The following is a 25941-nucleotide window of genomic DNA, read 5'->3' on the forward strand; positions in this document are numbered from 1 at the left end:
TAGCTACTGCATATATAACGTTAATACAACGCCTCAGTGAATTATTTAGTTCAATGGGACATTTCGTTTTGAACGGTGAACTAACTTGTGTTAACGTGAGCTAACAGGTAGCATACACGTCTCTAGTACTAGACTTTGTGGAGCGTTTGTTGATGTCAGGAGCTATCGGTAGCTGGCCGACTAGATACCGTTCGGTTAGACAATGCCCCATCATGTATTAAACTAAAAGTGAATAGTTGACTGGGTCATTTTGTAACGGTAGCTAAGCTAACGTTAGCTCAGGGAGACGCCGACAGCTCCCGTGTCCCGTCCCACTAGACTACTAGACCCGTGTTTACATGCGTGCGGTAGGGGCTGGCACGCCCACTGCGCGAAGCCTCCTAAATAACTTTTTCCAGTTCGCACATATCTATTATCTATGACTAATTCTATCTATTTTTAGGGGCAAATGCCAGTGAAATAGTCGCGCTGTGGTTACATGACGTCATTGCTATTTTAGAGCTGCACTACCGGTTACACGGTATACTCAAAATCCATACCGTAGAGCAAATTCATACCGTTTATACCGTATACCGTTTATACCGTCCACCCCTAGTTCATAGTGCGTATATATACTGCGCTACTAAAGTAGGACTTTCTTTTCAGTCCAGTTTCTTACCCTCCAATAGAGTCACAGACGTAAAGCCTCCCCGCGATGCCACGTGTGGGAGTAAGGCCAAGTTCGCCTACCATCGGTATTGAGACATCGTGTATATTAATATTTGAATAGTCATATTTGGCACTATATCGTCGAGTTGGACGTAGTCTATTAAGCTAATAATAGTCTGTTAATATATAGTGCTTCGTGCGGTGAGAATACTACCGTAGTCAGTACCCCATCGTTTCGGGCAGAGAACTGGCTGCTTACCCAGGGTGGTTGACCCTATGTGAAGCTGCACCCGAGGAGCCCCAGAGCCGACGAGCGAGTGGACCTGTATACCGGATTATTCTACCGACGACAGCCCGCCTTCCCAGGCACGGATTATGCTTTGGATACTTTGATTATTCTATGGATAAAGACCCCCGACACTACCGTGTGTTGGAACCCCCCCTGGAGAGGACACAAGGTGAGGAGACGCTCTGCAAGACGAGGTCTCTCCACATCTCTCCCCCGTGGACCGGAGAGAGCCGGCCCACAAAGAGTCCACCTGCTTTCATCTGTGGTCCAAGGATCGCCGGCGCATTGAACGGCACTACAGTGGGTTCTCCTGGGATACCCTTGGCCGGACGAGGCAGCTGGATTCTACCCCCCCCCCTCCTACTCCTGTCGGCTTACAATCGACCGGATTAACCCCCTCTAGTGTATCCAGCCTATAATCATTAAAGTATCATTGCTGTTATTCCTTAACTATTCCAGGTCGTATATTTACCACCTGCGCCTTCAGAGATTGGACATTATCTATTGATATACCGACGAATACTCCTTGCCATAAAAGAGCATACTATTTCAATTCATAAATGTAATTAAGTGATTAAGTGTTTAGTCTACACACCATCGCTGTGTAGGCAATAAAGACTTGTTTCTAATTCGTACATTTGTGTTGGATCCGTTTCATCTACGTGAGAGTGTTCATGATAATATATTTATGCCGTGTACTGGGTGGCCGAATATTAAGTACAAAGGTAGTGGTAGTAAGTATCATATCTAGTAATACAGTCAGGGAATTGTACCCCTCAGTTACAATTGGTCCTTCGAGCCGGATGGTAATTAGTGTAATATTAATATAGTGTTATTAATATTGAAATGGCCTATGATGAACACTCCACGAAACGATCCTCCTAACCAACGCCCGCAGCGCGAACGACGGCTCCCTCAGTACTTAGAGGCTTACGCTGTCAGTCAACAACCTAGTCTTCTACTAACAGTAAACGCGGTAAAACTAGAAAGTAAAAGTATGTCTAACCCCAACGCCCAGCAGGCATTCCTCGTCAGCCTGAAAGCCTCTACTGAACGCGATAGACTCCAGGGTGAACGCGATCGATTGCAGATCCAGCAGCGAAGCGAACACGAGCAGATACGTCTAGAAATAAGACGCATTCAGATGGAAGAGAATGTGGCCCGAGAACGAGCCGGTGCTCAACGGGACGCAGCGCGCGACAGACAGCAGTCGCAACTAATAGAACAGCTGATCAGACGGACAACACCCTCTCCCTCCGCCAGAGGCTCCAGGAACTCGTCTAGACACACCTCCAGGGCGGCATCCCCTAGCCGAGTAAACAACCCTGAACTTGACCAACAGACGAGGTCTATACCCCCCACAGACCACCTCCCCCCACCGGTCCAAGCGAGACCTAGCAACCGGGAAGGAGCAGCATATCCTGTGGAGAGGCTAAACCAGAGACTACAAGCACTGGATGACCTAACTGAAGACGAAGAGGAAGAGGAGGAGAACCACGCCCGAAGACAGCACAGTACTCTACCGGACCAGGAGGTCCGGTACAGCCCAGGCTATACTCCCGCGGAGCTGCGCTACAGACCCCCGACTCTATACACGGGTGAGCACGACGCACGACCCGCACCGAGGAACAGCACCTGGACAAGCGGGCCATGGTACACTGCCGGTACCAGCCCATACCAAGAAGCGGGAGGAGACTCGCCTAGGAGGCCTCTCCCCCAACGCTCGCCGATGTATCCACAGTCAGCGTCATACATTGGCACGCCTATGGTACCCGACTTCACCCAAGAGAACCGGGCCCAGTATACAGAACTCCGCATGTGTCTGGAGACCATGTTGGTGGATGTATTGGATGAACGCCACAAATACGCCATCCTACTGCAGCACTTAAAGGTGCCCCGCGCACATAATATAGCGCTCGCCTACGCGACTTCCACCACCCCATACACAGCAGCGCTGGTAGCATTGGACCAGAGGTATGGGCGCATATGGGATTACGTGATCCAGGAGATCCGACACATCGACCGCTTACCCCCAGCAATAGACAATCGAGCACTGGACGACCTGTCCATCAGAGTGCAGTCCCTGGTAGGGATGTTGGGAGCGCAAAGAGAGAAGGGGAAGTATGAACTTTACGCCAACTCAAATGTGGAAAGGATCCTGGAGAAGCTGCCGCCCGCTCGTCAGGAGCGCTTTAGGCGGCAGAGGGACCACAGAGACCCGAATGGCCCCGAACCGAACCTCCTCGATCTAGCAGACTTCCTGGCGAGAGAAGTCAGCAGCCTACGGCTAGATACATTCGGACGGAGCACCCCTGGGGACCAGTGGGAACCAGACATGACTTCACACCCCGCCAGTACTGAAGAAGTAGTCCCCGATGAGTCCCGGGAGGAATACAACGCTACCGAGAGAGAACTCGGCACGGAAGAAGACGGGGAGAGCACCGTGGAGATAGAGCTCCAAGGCTCCGCAAGGAGTACCCCGAGGGAAGGCTCCCCTATACAACCGCCTTCTCCCAGCGAGGCAGAGAGGACCCTACAGCAAACCCTTATGTGTAAATAGACAACGCGATTAATCTGTCTCTGTTTAACTGATTAGGTCTGGGACCTATTCAGGGGGTGGCTGTTGTGAAGGGCCAGATTAAACCGAATATATATATTTATTTATATATATATATTTAATTGTATTTGTATATTCTCTAATATTCCCTGATATCCCTTGTATATTCCTTGTACAATATGCATTGAATATCCATTCTAGCCTACTGAACATCCCATAATAGTCTCCATTCTACTATTGGTCGAGACCTTGGTGCCAGGCTGCCATACCCCTCAGACCCAGTTCAAACGTACCGCTCGACATGTACGAACAAGTCCTAGTTCCGCGTAGGAATTTGGCTACCGCACCACTAATGGGACTATTTGTTCATAGTGCGTATATATACTGCGCTACTAAAGTAGGACTTTCTTTTCAGTCCAGTTTCTTACCCTCCAATAGAGTCACAGACGTAAAGCCTCCCCGCGATGCCACGTGTGGGAGTAAGGCCAAGTTCGCCTACCATCGGTATTGAGACATCGTGTATATTAATATTTGAATAGTCATATTTGGCACTATATCGTCGAGTTGGACGTAGTCTATTAAGCTAATAATAGTCTGTTAATATATAGTGCTTCGTGCGGTGAGAATACTACCGTAGTCAGTACCCCATCGTTTCGGGCAGAGAACTGGCTGCTTACCCAGGGTGGTTGACCCTATGTGAAGCTGCACCCGAGGAGCCCCAGAGCCGACGAGCGAGTGGACCTGTATACCGGATTATTCTACCGACGACAGCCCGCCTTCCCAGGCACGGATTATGCTTTGGATACTTTGATTATTCTATGGATAAAGACCCCCGACACTACCGTGTGTTGGAACCCCCCCTGGAGAGGACACAAGGTGAGGAGACGCTCTGCAAGACGAGGTCTCTCCACATCTCTCCCCCGTGGACCGGAGAGAGCCGGCCCACAAAGAGTCCACCTGCTTTCATCTGTGGTCCAAGGATCGCCGGCGCATTGAACGGCACTACAGTGGGTTCTCCTGGGATACCCTTGGCCGGACGAGGCAGCTGGATTCTACCCCCCCCCCCTCCTACTCCTGTCGGCTTACAATCGACCGGATTAACCCCCTCTAGTGTATCCAGCCTATAATCATTAAAGTATCATTGCTGTTATTCCTTAACTATTCCAGGTCGTATATTTACCACCTGCGCCTTCAGAGATTGGACATTATCTATTGATATACCGACGAATACTCCTTGCCATAAAAGAGCATACTATTTCAATTCATAAATGTAATTAAGTGATTAAGTGTTTAGTCTACACACCATCGCTGTGTAGGCAATAAAGACTTGTTTCTAATTCGTACATTTGTGTTGGATCCGTTTCATCTACGTGAGAGTGTTCATGATAATATATTTATGCCGTGTACTGGGTGGCCGAATATTAAGTACAAAGGTAGTGGTAGTAAGTATCATATCTAGTAATACAGTCAGGGAATTGTACCCCTCAGTTACAATAATAATAATAATAATAATAATAATAATAATAATAATAATAATAATAATAATAATAATAATATATAATATATATATAATAATAGCAACAACAACAGCAGCAACAACAACAGAAACAACAACAACAATGATTACCTGGGAACACTTTGAGGGCCTGGTTGTTCTCCAGGCTGAGCAGCAGAGTCCTGGCTGTGATGCTGAAGATCTGTCTGGGAGTGAAGTTCTCTCCATCGTTCACCTGGAAGTTAAACCCTCCTGACATGGCTCCTGTCAGGAATAAAGATACTACGTTAAAGAGGGTTAACCTCCTGACAGGAACAAAGACACTACGTTAAAGAGGGTTAACCTCCTGACAGGAACAAAGACACTACGTTAAAGAGGGTTAACCTCCTGACAGGAACAAAGACACTACGTTAAAGAGGGTTAACCTCCTGACAGGAACAAAGACACTACGTTAAAGAGGGTTAACCTCCTGACAGGAACAAATAAACTACGTTAGAGAAGAGGGTTAACCTCCTGACAGGAACAAAGACACTACGTTAAAAATGGTTAACCTCCTGTCAGGAACAAATAAACTACGTTAGAGAAGAGGGTTAACCTCCTGACAGGAACAAAGACACTACGTTAAAGAGGGTTAACCTCCTGACAGGAACAAAGACACTACGTTAAAGAGGGTTAACCTCCTGACAGGAACAAATAAACTACGTTAGAGAAGAGGGTTAACCTCCTGACAGGAACAAAGACACTACGTTAAAGAGGGTTAACCTCCTGACAGGAACAAAGACACTACATTAAAGAGGGTTAACCTCCTGACAGGAACAAAGACACTACGTTAAAGAGGGTTAACCTCCTGTCAGGAACAAAGACACTACGTTAAAGAGGGTTAACCTCCTGACAGGAACAAATAAACTACGTTAGAGAAGAGGGTTAACCTCCTGACAGGAACAAAGACACTACGTTAAAAATGGTTAACCTCCTGACAGGAACAAAGACACTACGTTAAAGAGGGTTAACCTCCTGACAGGAACAAAGACACTACGTTAAAGAGGGTTAACCTCCTGACAGGAACAAATAAACTATGTTAGAGAAGAGGGTTAACCTCCTGACAGGAACAAAGACACTACGTTAAAGAGGGTTAACCTCCTGTCAGGAACAAATAAACTACGTTAGAGAAGAGGGTTAACCTCCTGACAGGAACAAAGACACTACGTTAAAAATGGTTAACCTCCTGTCAGGAACAAATAAACTACGTTAGAGAAGAGGGTTAACCTCCTGACAGGAACAAATAAACTACGTTAGAGAAGAGGGTTAACCTCCTGACAGGAACAAATAAACTACGTTAGAGAAGAGGGTTAACCTCCTGCTCCTGACGGGAACAAAGACACTACGTTAAAGAGAGTTAACCTCCTGACAGGTAAACTGGTCTCAGATCAGTATTCCTAATGATTCCGTTTGTCCCAAATCTTATTCAGCAGACGGACGAGGGCAGTGGTTCTCAGGCAGGGGCCCTGGGGTCCCCAGAACAATGAGGAATATTTTCCACTATTCATTGACTATGACAATGTGTTAACAATGTTAATATTGTAACGGTATGACTGGTTGCTTTGGGTGTCAGTTAGGTCGTGGCCTAACAATATTTTCAATATCTTTAATTAGTCAACCGCACCCAGGACTCAAGAATAGAGCAGTATCATCAACAACCCTCCAGTCTTCGAACCCTCAAGAATACATACCAAAAAGCAAAACATATAGTATTAGGCCACAAGCAATAAAACACCAACAACAGGTCTCTATTCAATATGTATTCACAGTTAAGTAATACTAATAGTAATAATAAACTGTATTTGTATAGCACCTTTCATACAAGAATTGCAGCCCAAAGTGCTTCACAGCTGTAAAAATAGACATAAAATCAGCATAAAATAGACTAAACGTAGTGCAGTGAATAAGAAAAGGGGAAAAAAGGGAAACGCAGGCAAAGACACAATAGAAATAACAGTTCCTCCCAGCAAACCCCAAAGTCCAGTCCCTGTTTTCCAGCTCAATCAATCCCCAAAACAGCTCCAGAACAAACAATGTAATATTCACTTCAATGTTCCATGTTCAGTTCAGTTCATTTCACTTGTGGGAAAAAGAATAAAGAGAAGAGAAACCAAAATAATATTACTCAAGGATTTAGAGTTACCTGCCAGTCCAGTCCCTGCTTTCAGTCATCAGTCCAGTCCCTGCTTTAAGTCCCTGCTTTCAGTCCACGTCAGTCCAGTCCCTGCTTTAAGTCCAGTCCCTGCTTTCAGTCCACGTCAGTCCAGTTCCTGCTTTAAGTCCCTGCTTTCAGTCCACGTCAGTCCAGTCCCTGCTTTAAGTCCAGTCCCTGCTTTCAGTCCACGTCAGTCCAGTCCCTGCTTTAAGTCCAGTCCCTGCTTTCAGTCCACGTCAGTCCAGTTCCTGCTTTAAGTCCCTGCTTTCAGTCCACGTCAGTCCAGTCCATGCTTTAAGTCCAGTCCCTGCTTTCAGTCCACGTCAGTCCAGTCCCTGCTTTAAATCCAGTCCCTGCTTTCAGTCCACGTCAGTCCAGTCCCTGCTTTAAATCCAGTCCCTGCTTTCAGTCCACGTCAGTCCAGTCCCTGTTTTTGGTCCTGTCCCTGCTTTCAGTCCCTGCTGCTTTCAGTCCACGTCAGTCCAGTCCCTGCTTTTAGTCCAGTCCCTGCTTTCAGTCCACATCAGTCCAGTCCCTGCTTTCAGCCGGGTCAGTCAGGTGTGTTTACAAACACAATGGCTATTTTGACCGTAGTTTCCTTCTCTCCACTGTTACCTCCCACACGGTGGCACATAGACCGATCTCTACTGGTGGTTCACCTACAGGCAACAGGAGCAGAGATTACATCAGAACAGTAAGCTGAGCCTCGTCTGATGCGTGGACTCTGACACCTGACATCAGCCCTACAAGCCTATGAAAACATAATAACCCTTAATGAGACATGTCACAGATAGGAGTTTAACACGGCCATCTCTGCAAGTCCACTGGAAACCTCAACATCACCCTCTAGTGGGCTGAGGAGAAACTACAACAACAAATCACAGCAGCGCACAGGAGGAACACACTGAACATGATGGGTGTTTTAATGTTTTGTTTTTGTTAATGTTTTGTTTCTGCTTCTTTTTGTGACAATGTAGATGTATTTTTGATAGTTAAAATTTTATTTTTATAAATATGTAATGTCTCAAAACTCTTTGTAGAGTGGTCTACAAAAGATGTTGTTTTTATAATTGTATGTATTTTTCATAGCTCTTTATGACTATACGATAACTTCATATAGCCTGTACAGTCTTACCTGTATTTCTTTTTATATTTGGTAAGATAAGATAAAATAAAATATTCCTTTATTGATCCCCTTGGGCGTCATAGCAGGTATGGGCAGGGTAATTGTAGAAAGACATAAATATAGGGAATAAGATTTGATCTGAATATAAAGATATGAGTGTTTTTACAGTGTAAACAATAGAATTAACTCTGAATATAGAAATATGAGAAAACAGTGTAAACAAAGGTGCAGATGAGGGTTTGTATGCCCTATCGTCATAATATACGTTACAATAAATATAGGCAATTAAAGAAATTATAATAATGTAATGAAAGCTATTAGATGAAATATGTAATATTTCATCTATGTAATATTTCATCTACTAAATATTATACATCCGTTTGTGTGTCTGCGGTTTGTGTTATGTGGTGGTAGTGGGGGTCTACCCTGGGTGGGGGGGTCTAGTAGTGGGTGGTCTACCCTGTCCTAATAATCCTGTTTCTTAAAATGGCCCTGAAGAAAATGTCAGAACTGTCAAATGAGGATGTGTTCTCGTTCCTTTATTCTTTACTTTTTTTATTTAAACTTTTTTATTGCATTTTCCATTTTTCAGACAGTGTCTTTTTATATGTTTTCCACATCACATCATTGTGATACAAAACTAAAAGGATAGGAAAACCAACCTGAAAAAATATATATATAATAATAATAATAATAATTCCTTTATTTCTTGGGCATAGATCACAAGATGACAGAGGACAACTGGCCCTATAGCAAATATTAAATAGGCTACTTAACGATAGGTTATGACTATAACCAAGTTCTGTTAATTAGGGGTGACGCTCGGCATCACTTATGCACTCCCTCGCGTACGTGCACGCGCACTGAATAAATTCCACAAATGTACCTTTAATACCAGTATTAGTCTGACCACACCCCTCATCAGCTTACCTTCATAAGCAGGTGTGTGGTCACCTGCTCTCCTCCTTCCCAAGCATTCACCACAAGGTGAGGTCAAGGGCTGCAGCGGCGTCGGATGCCGAGCTTCACCCCTAATTAACAGAACTTGGTTATAGTCATAACCTATCATTCTGTTTCATTAGGGGATCCGCTCGGCATCACTTATGCACATAGGGAGGCCGAGCGGAGCCACCGGCCGACAAATACACCCCGCTGAAGGCCCCCCACAACCAACAGAACAGGGAGGGCCGAGCCCCCCCGACCCCACCTAATGGAGGGCACCCCCCCTATTAGAGGTTTCCCGGGAGGGCGACGGACCCGACCGTGCGAAGAGGCACTCAAGCAACTCAATGCACAGGGTGAGCAGACCGTGGCTTGACCCCACGACTACACACACGCACAACCCGCATGCCACCCGGGAACGAACGGAGGGAACAACCTTGTTACTGCCCCCAGAATCACGGGGTCAAGGGCAAACCTAACCCTGTGGCAAGGCCGTAGCAGCGGAGCGCGAAGGAAGACCCAGACCCACCAAAGGGACTGGACCCCCTGGAACGGGGGCCCGGAGAAGTCCATGATGCCAGCATCAAGACCCCACCAGGTGGGCACTTAGTGACCCCGCCCCCCACATCGCCAGCGTATTCGGACAAAGGCCCCTCAGCCGAGCGGGCCCTGTCCTCCCCAACAGTACACCGCCTGGCACACTGACCCTGCAGAACAGGCAGTCAGCATGGCCATAAGCACACAAAAAAGGTTAACCAACGGAAGCAGGCAGCGCACCGGGGAAAACCAGGCAACAGGCTGTTAACCCTAGCCTGGAGACTGCGGACGAGACAGGCGCCAGAAAGGACAGCTGAACACAGCCGCCCCGGCGGAAGGGGCGTATGCTGGCGTTGTTGCATGACCAAGCCTCCATTTAAAAAACCCCACCCAGAGGGGTCGAGGCAGAGAAGGCTGACATGATTGGCAGACGTCATGAACGTGCAGGGGCACCCTCAACCGGTTAACCCGGGAGTTGACACTGCAGCAACACACCAGAGAACCAACCACCCAGGTGTTACCTTATGCGGTGGTTGGTCCCATAACCCCTCAGGAAAAAACTCCAAAACACACCTGCGGCACTGCCGCAGCCCGTGTGCCAGTTTCCAACAGGGTTATCCCGGGCCTACGGGTCAACGAAAACATTACTTCGGACCGGGCCCGGTGATACGGGGAGCACAGGGTCCCCCGAGGAGGTCAAGACCACCCCAACAGGCCCCTCTTCGCCATGCGTAAGAGAAGAGCGTAAGAATGGAAAACCAGCCCCAGCACCCCGTACTTGGTATTCCCAGGAGGTCACCCAACCAAGTACTAACCAAGACCAACCTGCGTGGCGGCCGAGATCCGACGAGATCGGGCGCGTACAGGTTGGCACGGCCGTAAGCCATTACGACAGTGTAGAATACAATGTACCCAACAAGGGTTCCATAGCGCTTAACCCTGTGACACCCGGACCGACCTAGCATTTTTCCCCCTGAAAAAAGCCCAAGTCCCTCAGGGTACCAGAACAGCAGATCTGCATCCCCGGCGGACAACGGGTTTAACTGATCCGGACCAGCGCGACCAGAACCAGTCCCGTGCCCTAACCACGCCGACATGCCAACTCCAGGAGAAGGGGCAGATATGCGTGTTGATCTTAAACATAAAAAGAAGGCGCCACTCAGACGTTTCGGTGCGAACCTCGCCCGGCGGCCCACCCCCAGGGCGTGAGACCCTTCCACACATGTTCAGATCCATTCCGTTATCATCCCCTGATATGAACGAGAACCCGTCGACAACCACACAGGTCGTCGGAAGAGGAAAACCCCCATCCCAATTGCTTTATAAAAACGCTGTTTTAACCCCAAGCAACCAAGGCGCGCCAGTCAGTTACCTAATGTCCAACAGAACATCCTGAGCTAGCACTATGTGTGCGTTGGGCATATCCACATCAATAATAGGCTATTTAGACCATCTTATTGAATCCCCAAGACGCCCAGGGGAACGACAAGAGGGGCGGGATGCAACCAACTCCATGAATGAATGAATGAAAACTTTAACCAACAGATTGCAGAAAGGGTACAACACAGTACGGCTCAATACACACAATCGGTAAGGGGAGGCAGACCTGAGAAAGACGTTAGTCTTGTTTCCATCAGGGACCCCCATTTCCAATTCATATAGACACATCCAACTCTTTATAATAATAAAGAAGAAGCATCACCCGTATGAACCCAACTGCACAGCTGGGAGTAAAAAACCCGTTTTCACATGATTTTACATCCAGTCACTCTTTTTAATCAGAGAGTAAAGACTAGACCCTCCCAGAAACCTTCCCACACGAGTTGTAGTCATGAGAAAGACATGCCAACTGTGAGTCACGTGACCAACTGACTCAAGTTACACATAGATCGAGCGTAGCAGACCCGTGAGCCCTACGCCCTAACTCGACACCTTAACACTCTGTAACTCATGGAAGGCGTCGCCATAGCAACACCGCTACGACGGGGGGAAACCCTGCACACGGCTCCTGTTTGTAATAGGAGTCGGCAGGATAACCCCCCCCCCCCCCCTTCCAAGACGTCCTAACAGCTCGGCCCTGACTGGCTCAGCAGAAGAGATAAAATCTCCTAAACCAATCAAGTGGGAAGGAGGGGTTTATTCGACACCCCCTCACAAAAAACCCTTCTTTCCCTACACACAAAAAACAACTGTAGCCATTTTGAAAACCTCCGGTAGAAATGCTAATGTATAGCGTAAGCTAATACAATGCCCGCTACCCACAAAATGTGAACAGGATTTACAACAAAAACAAGTCGTATGTGTGTGAATCCTACACCCGTTGACTATGTCGTACATAGCAAAAACGCTGACCGAGAGTAACGGCTAGGCCGTGGAACGTGTGTGTACGAGTATTACTGCAACTAACACAACAGCATTGTGAGACACATATACTTAGTTTAAGCAACGGAATAACACCAGTTTCTACCTGCATGTGGAGCGTCAGGCTAATAGAACCCCCTATGACTGAGTGTATGTTGCAGACCTTGCTTAATCTCGTAACACAACACGACTCATCTCACAACGTAAAAGTGCAGATTCATATTTACACAACCCCACCATATGATTTGTTGAAGAAACACACAGTTTGTTTGGCCAAAAAACATAGTCCCCCTTATGTCGGGGAACTTTTTATTGTCATAAGTTTTAAGTTGGCACAAAAACACAATCATAAAGGGGCCGGGGAGGGTGTAAAGGAGAGGGGACACAGAGGGGAAAAGTCACTCTCAGCGGCGTCTGCCACCTCGCGCCGCTCGAGTCTTGCCACCCTGAGGAGCCCCGGAGGGACGGTAGGTTACTGTCTGCTGGTCTCGACGTTCCCTACCGTCTCCTCCGGTCGTGGATGGGCCGGCGGCAGCAGAAACGCCGTCTCTTCTCCTGGCCCTCTTGGAAGGGCCAGCAGCGGCGGTAGAGGCAGTGGTAGGGACGACGGAGACAGCTCGATGTCGTGGAAGCCTTCTGACTCCACCGGCAAGGACGGGAGGCGGAAAATGGGGTTGAAGGATGGATCTCTCCTCTGCCATCTCTCTGCATGTTGAGGTCATCAACCGCAGGGCCTTCCCGAACAGACCAGCGTCGGAGAGGGCGGCCGTCAGAAGAGGGGCTCTCTTCCGTTCCGGCACACGGGCCTGCTCCAGCCAAAGATGACGCTGGCCCAGGGTGGCCAGGGCGCGCACTTTCCCCATGGCTATGGCCAGCACCTGGGTAAGGTGCAGGACAGCTCCTGATGCCTGGGTGATCTGATCGCATTTTACCTCAGTCAGATCCGTGCCGCCCGTCATAATCCCCGATACAAATTTAGCTAGGTGGGCGATGTTAGACGCCGCAGCCAGCGATTGTGTACCAGCGATGAATGACTGGTCACCCCAATATGCCAATCGCCTAGCCGATCTACCCTGGAGGACCGGCTTGCATAAGGGTTCCCACACCATATCCGGACAGAGGAGAGCGGCCATCGGACTATCAAGCCGAGGCACGCCCTCCCTCATACCTTTGACTAACCCCGACACCCGCGTAACTGGTACGTAGGTGGAGGTAAGTCCCATGATGTGAGACACCGCCTGACCCTGACGAACATAGGTCCCCATTGAGGGGAAAAATGGGTAGACAACGTCCACCCCTCTCACCGGGCGACGCTGCCAGAGACGCTGCCAGAGATGACCTATGACCTATGGACCTATTGCTCCACCTGCCGGCCAAATCCTCCCCCCTGACCGACCTCTCCATCACAGTCGAGAATGCAGCTGTGACCGCGTCCCCGACCGCCAAGAACCTTGGTGTTGTCCTCGACGACCAGTTGAACTTCTCTGCTCACATCGCAGCGACAACCAGAACCTGCAGATTCCTCCTGAGCAACGTCAGAAGGATACGCCCCTTCCTGACAAAAGAAGCCACCCAACTCCTCGTCCAATCAACAGTCATCTCCCGCCTCGACTACTGCAACGCACTGCTAGCTGGCCTCCCGGCCACTGCCACCAAGCCTCTTCAACTCATTCAAAACACAGCGGCCCGCCTGATATCAAACCTACCGAAGTCGGCCCATGTCACCCCACTTCTTAGGGACCTACACTGGCTCCCCATTGCTGCACGTATCCGCTTCAAGGCCCTCGACCTAGCATACCGTGCAGCAAAGGGAACCGCTCCCGCCTACCTCCGGTCAATGGTCTCTAACTACACACCCTCAAGACCCCTACGCTCTGCATCTTCTGGCCGCCTCAGACCTACTCCTATCCAAGCTCCCGGAGGGTCATCAAAGAGAAGCCGCCTATTCTCAGTCTTTGCCCCACAATGGTGGAATGAACTACCCATCCCAGTTAGGACAGCCGAATCCCGTCCAATCTTTCGCCGTCGACTAAAGACTCACTTCTTCAACCAGTATCTGAAATGATTAAAAAAAAAAAAAAAAAAAAAACCCTGACTAACCTTACTGTCATGCACTTGTCCTAATAAACTAACCTACACTGTAACACGCAACACTTGATGAACATTGTTACTCAGCTGATAGAGTTGTACCCTTCTTGCTGTCGTACAGAACTTGTAAGTCGCTTTGGATAAAAGCGTCAGCTAAATGACTAAATGTAAATGTAAATGTAAATGAGATCATCAGGGACAGGAGCAGGCAATGGCAGCGGCAGCGGCACGCCGTTTGCGGCGGCGGCTACCGCCATGAGCTCGGGAAACAAAGCCTGCAGTTCCCCCTGCGGACCTTCCTCCACCGAACCCGCATCCCTCACATGCAGCAGGCTGCAACTGGTCAAGGAGCCACAGTCTGAGGTGGCCGATAGTAGGGCATCCTGCTGATGAGGCCAAGGTGGTTCCTCGACATCTTCGAACAAGGCGTCCCACGGAGCCATTTCTCCCCCCTCCGGCGTTTCCTGGATAGGAGGGATACTCTCCTCCACGGGACCATCAAACAAGAATCCGTCCGACTCTTCCATGAAGTCCTCAGTTTCCATCGGAAAATCAGAGCCGGACGCATCCTCGCTGGTCTCCAGCAGTTCCCCAAAACGAGGCAGTTCGCGCCTGCATGCCACCATCTTGCGACGTGAACGGGCAGACGCGAAAAGTTTGCGTCGCAAATCCTCCGGCTCCAAGACAACCCCCCGTTCACCAACGGACGATTCCCTGGAACCAGAGGAACCAGAGTCGAGATCAGGCCACCGCCGGAGCGACGGCACCGACTCCTCGGCTCTTCGGAGAGGCAAACTATCCATCGGCTGCCTCCTGGGCTGGGTCGGCAACCACGAAAGTGGCAGCAGCCCAGCACCAAAACGCACGACGGAGGCGGGAATGGAGAACCGCTGGTGAAGAGTAGGTCTAGCGGGTCTACTCTCCGAAGAATATATTATGACCCAAACTTTTTCTTTACAACAGATATGAGAGAAGAAAAAATTAAGCACAATGTAGACTCGTCACAACTCTTTTCAACTAACAACACGTCAAGTGGGGTACTACCGAGGCACTTCCTTGTGGTGAAAGCGAGAAGGAGGAGAGCAGGTGACCACACACCTGCTTATGAAGATAAGCTGATGAGGGGTGTGGTCAGACTAATACTGGTATTAAAGGTACATTTGTGGAATTTATTCAGTGCGCGTGCACGTACGCGAGGGAGTGCATAAGTGATGCAGAGCGGATCCCCTAATGAAACAGAACCTACAAACATGAACTGTTCTGTCAGCACAATATTGATGTAACTAAGAGATTCACTGGGAAAAGCATGTATCTAATACATACAGTAGGTATTTCTGTATTTAAAGTAGTATGAAGTATTGATTTTATCTCTTATTTCTTACTGATATAAAGCACTTTGAACGAAGGTTATCCTATAACTGTAGTTACATGAGTCTTTTGGGAGCGTTCTGCTCCCTATGGGATGTCCCTGTCACCTAAAAGTGACCTTGAAAGAATTCCGCCGTACTCCACCTTCCCGAGTCTTGACCTTTGGTAGGAAGACAAACAGGGGTCCTCAGTGAGTTAGGGAGCAGAACGCTCCCAAAAGACTCATGTAACTACAGTTATAGGATAACCTTCGTTACATTTCGTCTTTTGGTTTGAGTTCTGCTCCCTATGGGACATAGGCCGGAGCAGGACACGGAGAGCCCGACAAATACACCCGCTGAGGTCCATCATCAGAACACCGGGGAGGGTCCGGGCCCCCCCCACCCCCCCTAGTGAGGTCAACAAGGCCCTGGCATCGAGACCTCTCCAGGCGTTTACTCGTGACACCACCCCCTACACCGTCAGCGCATTGGACATGGCCTACAACAGGTGAAGGCCCTTCTCCGCCTGGTATGCAGCGAGGACCCCCCGAGGAAGAGGCTCCGCTGAGGGGGGGGAGGCTCCGAAGAACTTCCTGAAGAGGCTCTGAAACTCGCTGGGGAGGAGGCTCCGAAGTTCTCTGAGGAGGCTCCACCATAATACTATGGGGTCAGCTGGCATACCGGGGAGACAAACACTCCAAAAGAGGTCGATCCCTTAACCCAGGCCGACAAGAGCAAAGCTCGACCTGCGCCCGGAGGACTGTGAACTACACAGGAGCGCCTAGAGGGGCTGACTGTAAAAACAGTACCCCGAGGGGGGGGGGGGGGGTGTTCGGCAATGTCACCATCTCGTGGGGTCACCACTTCGTGGGGTCGAGGTCCCGGACCCTGACCCCACTAGTAAACCGACCTTGCCACGAATCCTGACCCCGCCAATCTATTAACCCTGCGGGGTTGGGGTTCAGAGAAAAGCGTTTGACACAATTGGCAGACGTCATAAAACATATGGGGCATACTCTCGGGGAGCCGGGGTTAAACCCGGGCTCTACCAGAGAGTTGACTCCGCTACCGGCATACCGGGGAGACAACCATCCCAACAGAAAAGGGTTGCTCCCTTAACCCATCAAAAAACCCGGAAACACAGGCTATATAATGCAGTTCAAGGCGTTTTCAGGCTTAAAAAAGGGTTAACCCAGGCCAACGGGTAACAAGGGCAAGGCCGACCCATGCCTGGAGGACCGGAAACTACACAGGGGCGCTCAGAGGGGCTGACTGATAATAAGCAGCCCCCCGACAGCCCCTCCCACCCCCCGGGCTGGGAGGGGGTGAAATGAATGGAGAAAGGAAAAACCCACTTAACAGTTCGCAGAAGGGTACATGGACCAATGCACACAACTGTTTGGGGGATGTAGATCCTCTTTAGAGGAAGACATTTGTCTTGTCTACATCGGGGTCCCCCATTTTCAACTCGTAGTGGCATTTCTATGACACACAACATTCATGACATCAACCCCCGTGGCGTCCGGCCTGCCCTGGCATTTTCCCCCCCGGAAAAGCTCAGGGCCCTTCGGGTTAATCAGAACGTATAAGTGACCCGGCGAGCACCGGGTTAAACTGATCCGGTCCGGCGTGACCAGGATGAGTCCCGTGCCCTTACACGATGCCGCACCTCTCCAAAGGAGAGGGGGTTAGGTGCACGTTTCGATCAAAAAACATCACAGGGGGCGCCACCAAGACGGTCTGCACGCGAACGCACAGCTCCCGGTGGCCCACCTAACGGGCATGAAACCCCCCCGCTGATGTTTGATCTACCCCGTCATTTCCCCCCGGAGATGTACGCGAGCCCTCCAGCTAGCCTAGTGAGCTGGCGCTCGTTAGAGATAAAAAAAAAAAAACGTCCCGGCCGACCGCATAAAAAAATGGCGTTTATGCTGTTGGCCAGACCAGGGCGCGCTGGTCCCGAAGGCTGATTCAAATAAACACCTGAAAAACACGCCCGGGCCAACGCTGATACCGATCCCGTAAGACCAAGCGCTGATATGAACAACGTGTAGGCTCGTAAAACCTGAGAACGGTGGCGGCAAATTCTAACAAGAAAGAGCCCCTACAACGTTTCTCCCCCCTGTCTGGGACGACCAGGAGGGAACTGGTCCCGAAAAAGGACACTGACACAGGGTTTTATATACAGAGCCTGGGAAAAAACCCTGTCAAATTCTGCTCTTTATATGAGAGGGGAAGACGCCGGATTCATCCCAGAGAGACCTCGACGTGAGTGAATAAATGAATGACATTTTTATTTAACAGATTGTAGAATGGGCACAGCACAGCCCAATACACACAACCATCAAGAGGATGCAGCTACGTCCTCCCCCTTCATCGTCAGAATCCCACTGAGGATATAAACATACCCAAGGAGAAAGGGAAAGGGTTTACCCCCACCCACCCTTGCGTAAAAATATGAGGTGAAAGCACGGAGCGGCGCCACTAGCCGCGAGCTGTGTTTACAATGAAAGACACCCACAATCGTGTGCTCGTTTTCACCATGAACAAACAACATAGCAGCTAGCTACCAACCGTGGGCACAGGGCTGCGCGTGTTCAAAAGGCGCGTTCACCCGCAACCCCACGTCTCCGTTTCATAGGCAAAAGACTTGTCGTCACTTTATCACGTGAAAAAACACACAGACTGAGTGAAAGAGAGGCTATGTGCTATGTACATTGCTTGCAAGCTAACATGATAGCAACACCAATTGTGAATTCAGAGTCTACGCCTGTTTAAAAAGGCGTGTTCTCACATGAACCCCACAACTCCCCCACACACAAGAGAACCCCACCCTTCAACTTTAGCTGTTACAACAGACAAACAACGGGCCCTCATTACTTATTTCGTATGAGGGCTACCCCAAAATACACAGTGAATCAACACACGCTCGTTACAAACAAAAACTCGTCACTCCTTTAGAGGGACCTTTTTATTTAACATAGTATTTCGAGGAGGGAGGAAGAATGAGGGATAAGATGACAAAGGCAGGAGAAAGAGCTTTTTCTTTAACGGGGAAGAGGGGCAGCTAGCGTAGCCCCACGCCCATCCTGCTCGGCGCTGATGGGAGCGCTTGATTTGCGCTACCTCCCCATCACACGCCTAGTCAGAACTTTCACCAAATCGATATAACACATCCATAGAACGGTTTATATCCCTCCACCGACCCAACCTCACGTAAAGCGAAGAGACACACGAGGTGAAAACATTTTGGCATCGGAGCTCTTTTTATTGAGCACTGACCTCGCCAGCGAGGCACCGGAGATGAAACCCCCGTCCCCCCCATGCAACATCTGTGATGTGCTGGTAGGGGACGTAGGGCCCACTCCGGCACCAGCATTTCCGCAGCGACCGGGGGACTTGAACCCTGCGGCCCGCGCATACTCTTCCTCCTACTACCGACCACCCGTCCTGCCTGCTTCACCACCGGGAGCAACGACGGGAGCAAGCAGGCGGAGAGCTTGTGCCGCACTCGTCTCCCATCAGAGAGACCTCGCCCGTTCTTGTCGGGGGTTCGTTTGATGTCGACGCCAGAGCCACCTCTCTCATGAGGGAGGGGCTCGACGGCTTCTGAGCGGCACCATACTCGCCGCCGGTTGCCATAGCGAACGGCGGAGGCTGGGAGAAGGGAGTGCTGGTGGAACCGCCCGACCACCAGCCACAGCTGCTCACCGAATGACGGGAGCAAGCAGCGGCGGGGGGCTTGCGCCGTAAGTCAACCCCGGAGGGGACGCCGGAGCCGGAGGGCCTTCACACTGAAGAGGGGCACTCAACGGTCTCTGGACGGTACGCACCCAGCTCTGTGCGCCGCCGAGGCTCACCCTCTCACCACGAACGTGGGACTAGGGAACCCCCGCGGTGCATAGAGGAGGTTGTGACGGAAATTGTTGGTGATGCCATCCTCGGGATCCGAAAAACAGCAACCACAGAGAATAACTAAGCTAAAAGCCACTTGCATGTCGTGTGCGTATAGCGAAACACTTCCTGAAGTGAAAGAATTGGGAAGGTGGAGTACGGTCACGCCCTTCGCTTATATGCATATGGGCGGAAGGGGCGTGGCCGGGCAAGTAAAGGTGCAAGTAGCAGAACTCTTTCAAGGTCACTTTTAAGTGACAGGGACATCCCATAGGGAGCAGAACGCGAACCAAAAGACGAAATGTAACTGCAATCCCCTGTATGAAAGGTGCTATACAAATAAAGTTATTATATTATTATTAGTATCATCATTGCAAACGAGGGTCACCTCAGTTAACTCTGTTAAGTTTAAATAAAGCTCTGAGGTCCCGTGTCTCTACATCACTACATTCCTTACCGCTGTGGACAAACAGCAGCTGTCCGCGGTCGATGTGTGCCTGGGTGAAGTTCAGCAGCATCCTCATGGGGGCGCTCTTCAGGGCCAGGTGACCGTTGCTGGGTGGCATCACCATGTAGTACAGCTCCTCTGGGGGCGTGTCCAGGTCCTGCGCTTGCAAATCCTCCGGGCTGATCTCCGTCACAGAGGCCACCCACACCTGGAGACCACGGGACAAGGCAGAGGACGTCACACACACACAGGCCAGAGGACGTCACACACACACAGGCCAGAGGACGTCACACACACACAGGCCAGAGGACGTCACACACACACAGGCCAGAGGACATCACACACACACGCCAGCAGGTACATTAAAGGAACACGGCATCTGGAAGGCACTATAGAGTTCTTCTAGCCCCAAATTTTAATTTTAATTTTAACCATGGTACTGGTTAGGTACCTGAAGCTCTGTCCCTGTTTTTGTTGTTGTTGTTTCTCTTTTTTGCCTATGTACAGTATTGGGCTGTTTTGGGTTTTTTGTGCCTGTGTGGTGTTTGTGGTGTTTGTATTGTGTTGTCTTGTGGATTGCAACCATGGTGAAGCCAAAGGCAAATTTCCATGAAAGTGAAAAAAAAAAAAAAAAAAAAAAAAAAAAAAAAATATATATATATATATATATATATATATATCTATCTATCTATCTATCTATCTATCTATCTATCTATCTATCTATCTATCTATCTATCTATCTATCTATCTATCTATCTATCTATCTATCTATCTAGTATCTATCTATCTATCTATCTATCTATTTATTTATTTATTTATTATGGGAAACGCTGCCTGCAGGTATATTAAAGGAACACGTCAACATTATGGGAAATGCTGCCAGCAGGTATATTAAAGGAACACTCCAACATTATGGGAAACGCTGCTAGCAGGTATATTAACTCATTGATGGCCAATAACGAGTAAACTCGTTATTGCCCGCCAACGCTTGAGGGCCAATAATGTGTTTTTGGATCCTTTGATCTTTTTCCTTTGATCCCCATTCTAAACGATCATCCGGATCACTCTAGCTGTCCCTGGCTCAGTTGCCTACGTTGAAATTGCAATGCCGATCGAATATCACCAGGTGGCAGTATCGCCTACCTTTTGAACTCTGATAGAATGTGATCACTAGAGACAATGAATGAACTGGACTAGCAAGACTCGCTCTGAGGGGGAGGAGCTCTTGCAAAGCAATCGCTAGCAGATCTGCTCGCCTCAAAACCTATAGTTTCCCGTAAACATGTGGAATTACTAGAGCTGGGACGTTAACGGCGTTACCGGGCTGCGTTAACGCCGGACTATTATCGTGCGATAATACAATTGACGCCGTTAATCTATTCTCAAACTTAATAATAATAATAATAATGACTTGGATTTATATAGCGCTCTTCACTGACCCAGAGCGCTTCACAGAGTCCATTATTCGTTCATACACAGTCATAACGGTGGTGGTAAGCTACAATTGCAGCCAGAGCTGCCCTGAGGCAGACTCACGGAAGTGTGGCGAATAATCAACGCCTACGGCCCCTCCGACCACCACCAACATTCATTCACATGCATACACATTCATATGAGGCAAGTAGGTTAAGTGTCTTGCCCAAGGACACAACGGCAGTGGGATGGACATGGGCTTGAGCGGGATTCGAACCACCAACCCTTGGATCATTGGACAACCCGCTCTACCCCTGAGCCACGCCGCCCCACTTGGGTCTCCTCTCCTCTCTCTGTCTGCACGAGAAGCGAGCCGCAGCGACTCAGCGAGCCACTCACACTCACAGAAAATACACATACGGGTACTTCAGGGAGGCGCCTGTCTGTGGCTCTGTGTGATCTCTCTGTTTGAGAGAACAAAACGAAAGTCTGGGTACACTTTACGAAAGTCGATGCCGACAACGCACGTTGCCACAAGTGCAATAAAACATTTGCAAGTATGGGTGGCAATACAAGCAATTTGTTAAAACATCTGTTGTCAAAACATAACATTAGTCTGCAGAAATGCGCCGTTTTCGACTGCGACTGCTTTGCTCGCAGTGTTCCATCTCCATACGGCATACACGTCCACTGCTGGTAAGCCAAGATAATACATAGTTAGCTAGGCTAATAACGTATTATTACGAATAGGCTAATAAATAAAATATAATTGCTTAGCTAATTGTTTAGCTACAAATATATTTGAAAGATGACAACTTTTTATAGATCGCCATTCGTCAGGCTGAGGCTGCAGCCACCATGTCCCAGCCCACCCCTCCTCCCTCTAGTCCAGTGTTTCTCAACTGGTGGGTCGCGACCCAAAAGTGGATCGCTGGGCCATTTTGAGTGGGTTGCGGATGTGTGTATAAAAAATTAAATAAAAATAAAAATAAATGATTTTTATTTTATTTTTTATTTAAAAGTTTTTTGCACTACCTATCTTTGTGAAAGTGGCTTCTCAGCTCTGGTCCAGCTGAAGACAAAGCAGAGGAACAGATTGGACATTGAGCATGACCTCAGAGTTGCTTTGTCTACCATCACCCCAGACTTTGAGACTCTTGTCAGGAGCAAACAACATCCCCAGTTATCCCATTAGTTCCCTGGGATGTTAAGCTAAGAAGGATATTATATTATTTATTATTATTATTTAATTGTGTTTTTAGTCCTAGTTGCACTTTTTTTGCAACCCCAGTTATCCCATTAGTTCCCCCAAACTTACTGTAGGTCTGTTATGTTAAGCTAAGAAGTCTGCTAAGAAGCATAATTATTTATTATTATTTTATTTCATTGGATGTTTAGCCCTAGTTTCACGTTTGTTGCAACCCCAGTTATCCCATTAGTTCCCCCAAACTTAGGTCTGTTATGTTAAGCTAAGAAATCTGATAAGAAGCATATTATTTATTATTATCTTATTTCATTGTGTTTTTAGCCCTAGTTGCACTTTTGTTGCAACCCCAGTTATCCCATTAGTTCCCCCAAACCTAGGGCTGTTATGTTAATCTAATAAATCTGCTAAGAAGCATATAGTATTTATTATTATTTTATTTCATTGGGTTTTTAGCCCTAGTTGCACTTTTTGTGTTTATTTCATGTTTTTAACAGTGCGTGAAAGATTGCGTATTACTGCACAATTATTTTTTTGAAATAAATCATAGTGGTTCAAAAATGTGGGTCGCGACTTAATGACTAAGGAAAATGTTGGGTCCCGAGGCTAGACCAGTTGAGAACCACTGCTCTAGTGTCTAGTCTACACCACCGGTCCCAGCCAAGCCAAGTACCTTCACCCTAGCAGCTAGGAAGGATGACAGAGGATAGGGTGAACAGGGCTGTGACCCAGTTTGTTGTCAAAGGCCTGCACCCCTTCTGGAGTCCAAGGGCTTTAGGTAACAACTAATCATTCAGTGTATATAGTTTTTTTTATCTTACATTTGTTGTTTATTATAAAAAGTCTATAATTCAGATACATTTAAAACATTGTTGCTGCTGTTGCTGAAGAAATAATATGTATTTATTATATTTATTTATAATTTATTTATAAAGTTATATAACTAATCATTCAGTGTATATAGTTTTTTTTATCTTACATTTGTTGTTTATTATAAAAGGTCTATAATTCAGACACATTTAAAACATTGTTGCTGAATATTTATTTATTATATTTATTTATAATTTATTTATAAAGTTATATAAAAGAACATTGCTGCTGCTGTTGCTGAAGAAATAATATTTATTTATAAAGTTATAAATAATAAAGCAATGTCGATAAAGTACCGAACCGTTAAGCAGTATCGATAAGAGTAGTAGTATCGATAAAATCCTAACAATACCCATCCCTAGGTAGAACACACATATTTTGAATGCCTTCGGCAGACTTCAAATGAGCCATTTTAATCTAGATTCATCTAGATTAACTCCAGGATTGCAGATAGATTAATCTAGATTAAAAAGAATTATCTATGCCCACCTCTAGTAATTACATATAAACAGGTAATCGCGATCGCCGATGGGATCATTGGAATTATTCTTTTTGGAGTACCTCCTGGCTAAGGTAAGGACCCCCTATGTCTTTTTTACCGAACCTGAAACATGTTTCTGTAACGATCACAGTGTCTTACTTTACCGGACCAAAACCAAGAATTTTCGAATGATCGCATTTTCGAGGTAAGACTACCCCCCCCCCCTTGATGAGTTTGTGAAGGCACATGTGTACATGGTATATACCTTTGATTTGGGAGTATTTGGGGTTTCAGGGAATCAACCAGAATGATTTGGGCTTATTGCATTTTATCTCGCAATCTATGGAAAAAGACTATTTCGGAAATGCGCGATGTTTAGCGTGTAATAAACTACAAACTACAGTGTGTAGAAACAAACTCTTTTTTACATGTTGGACTAGAAATAGTGTCTGTCAAAGGAGCCATACTATTGTCTCCATAGCTATAATATAGAATATACAATACATTTACATTTACATTTAGTCATTTAGCTGACGCTTTTATACAAAGCGACTTACAAGTTCTGTACGACAAGTCATCAGGAAGGGCACAACTCTATCAGCTGAGTAACAATGTTCATCAAAGTGTTGCGTGTTACAGTGTAGGTTAGTTTATTAGGACAAGTGCATGACAGTAAGGTTAGTTAGGGTTAGCTCCACAAAGATCGTGAAATATCGTGAAAATGGTCAAGAAAAGCTGGCGCTAGAAAGTGCAGATGGGGAAAAGGGTGTGGCCATCAATGAGTTAAAGGAACACATTATGGGAAACGCTGCCAGCAGGTATATTAAAGGAACACTCCGACATTATGGGAAACACTGCTGTGTTCAGAGTGACCAGAGTGTTCAGAGTGACCCCTTTCAAGTGGGAAGCATCCCCAACAGTGAGTTAGTTGGAGTTACTGCTAACAAGGTGCGTCAAGCTATAACTCAGCTTGCCGATAACAAGGCCAGTGGCCTTGATAATATTTCAGCAGAGCATCTGAAGTATGCAAGCCCCAGGGTTGCTGTCCTGCTCTCTATCTGCTTTACAGGCCTCATGACACATGGGCTGCTGCCGGACTCCATGCTAGTTATCAAGGACAAGGCAGGAAAGGTGGGGAGTTTGGACAACTACCGACCCATTGCATTGGCCAGTCTACTTTCTAAAGTCTTAGAGAGAATTTTATTGGATCGTTTAAAGGGGAACTATTTTACTATTTCTTTCACTATTTGGGCACTTTTACACAATTCCTGTGAGTCTATGGAACACCTCTGTAATATATATATTTTTTTAATTCATTGTTTTGCATTTCTAATCAAGTCCTCAAAAACAGCATTTTTCTACCTCAAGATCTCGAGCCGTTTTGAGCTGATGTGGCAAGAGTGCAGGTGCCACTGTGTGCAGCTCATCTTCTATCTCAACATTAACATGCAGCGGTGTCTTTATGACATCACATATAGGCACATTTTCAGATGACTCAGTTCAGTGAGGGTGAATATTGTGAGAGGAGAATTGGAAGAATGCACCAATATGAGAATTTTGAGACATAGATCACATTAATATAAGTTCACATAGCTAGGAAACAATGCTAAACACTCAAAAAGGCCATTTATAAGATAGTTCCCCTTTAAGTAATTTTTTAGTCAATTCTGACAATCAGTTTGGGTTCAAAACCAAGCATGGCACTGACCTTTGTATCTATGCTTTGAAAGAAGTTATTAATATATAATATGAGGGTAATAATTCCTCTGTGTTAGTGGGTTTTATTGATGCCTCAGTCTAAGGCATTCGACCGAGTTAACCACCAGAAACTGTTTTTAAAGCTGAGGGAGAGGGGCGTGCCCTATTAGAATAGTGGCCTACACTGGTATGCGAACCCGACCATGCAGGTCAGATGGGGTAATACTGTCTCTGCTCCTGTTGGTGCTGAGAATGGCGTCCGGCAGGGGGGGGTTACTCTCCCCTGCCCTCTTACATTTTTATATGAATGAACTTTCTGTACAGCTTGGCAATTTGCCGAACGGGTT

At 47.6% G+C, this 25941-nt stretch overlaps 1 protein-coding gene across 2 annotated transcripts in view; it reads right to left on the bottom strand.

The window, feature by feature from the left end:
• Positions 1-25941, bottom strand: part of cspg4ba (chondroitin sulfate proteoglycan 4ba) — a 97610-nt gene that overhangs the window by 17997 nt on the left and 53672 nt on the right. The window contains exons 6-7 of one of the 2 annotated variants that reach the window (XM_084307513.1): positions 19938-20136; positions 5122-5253 (exon numbers count right to left, since the gene is read on the bottom strand). In XM_084307513.1, the coding sequence (XP_084163639.1) occupies positions 5122-5253; positions 19938-20136 (331 nt within the window). Of the gene's footprint in view, positions 1-5121; positions 5272-19937; positions 20137-25941 lie in introns of both variants that reach the window. The other variant, XM_084307512.1, reaches the window with a different exon arrangement.

Source organism: Notolepis coatsorum, assembly GCF_963971535.1.
Source record: "Notolepis coatsorum genome assembly, chromosome: 2".
NCBI lineage: Eukaryota > Metazoa > Chordata > Actinopteri > Aulopiformes > Paralepididae > Notolepis > Notolepis coatsorum.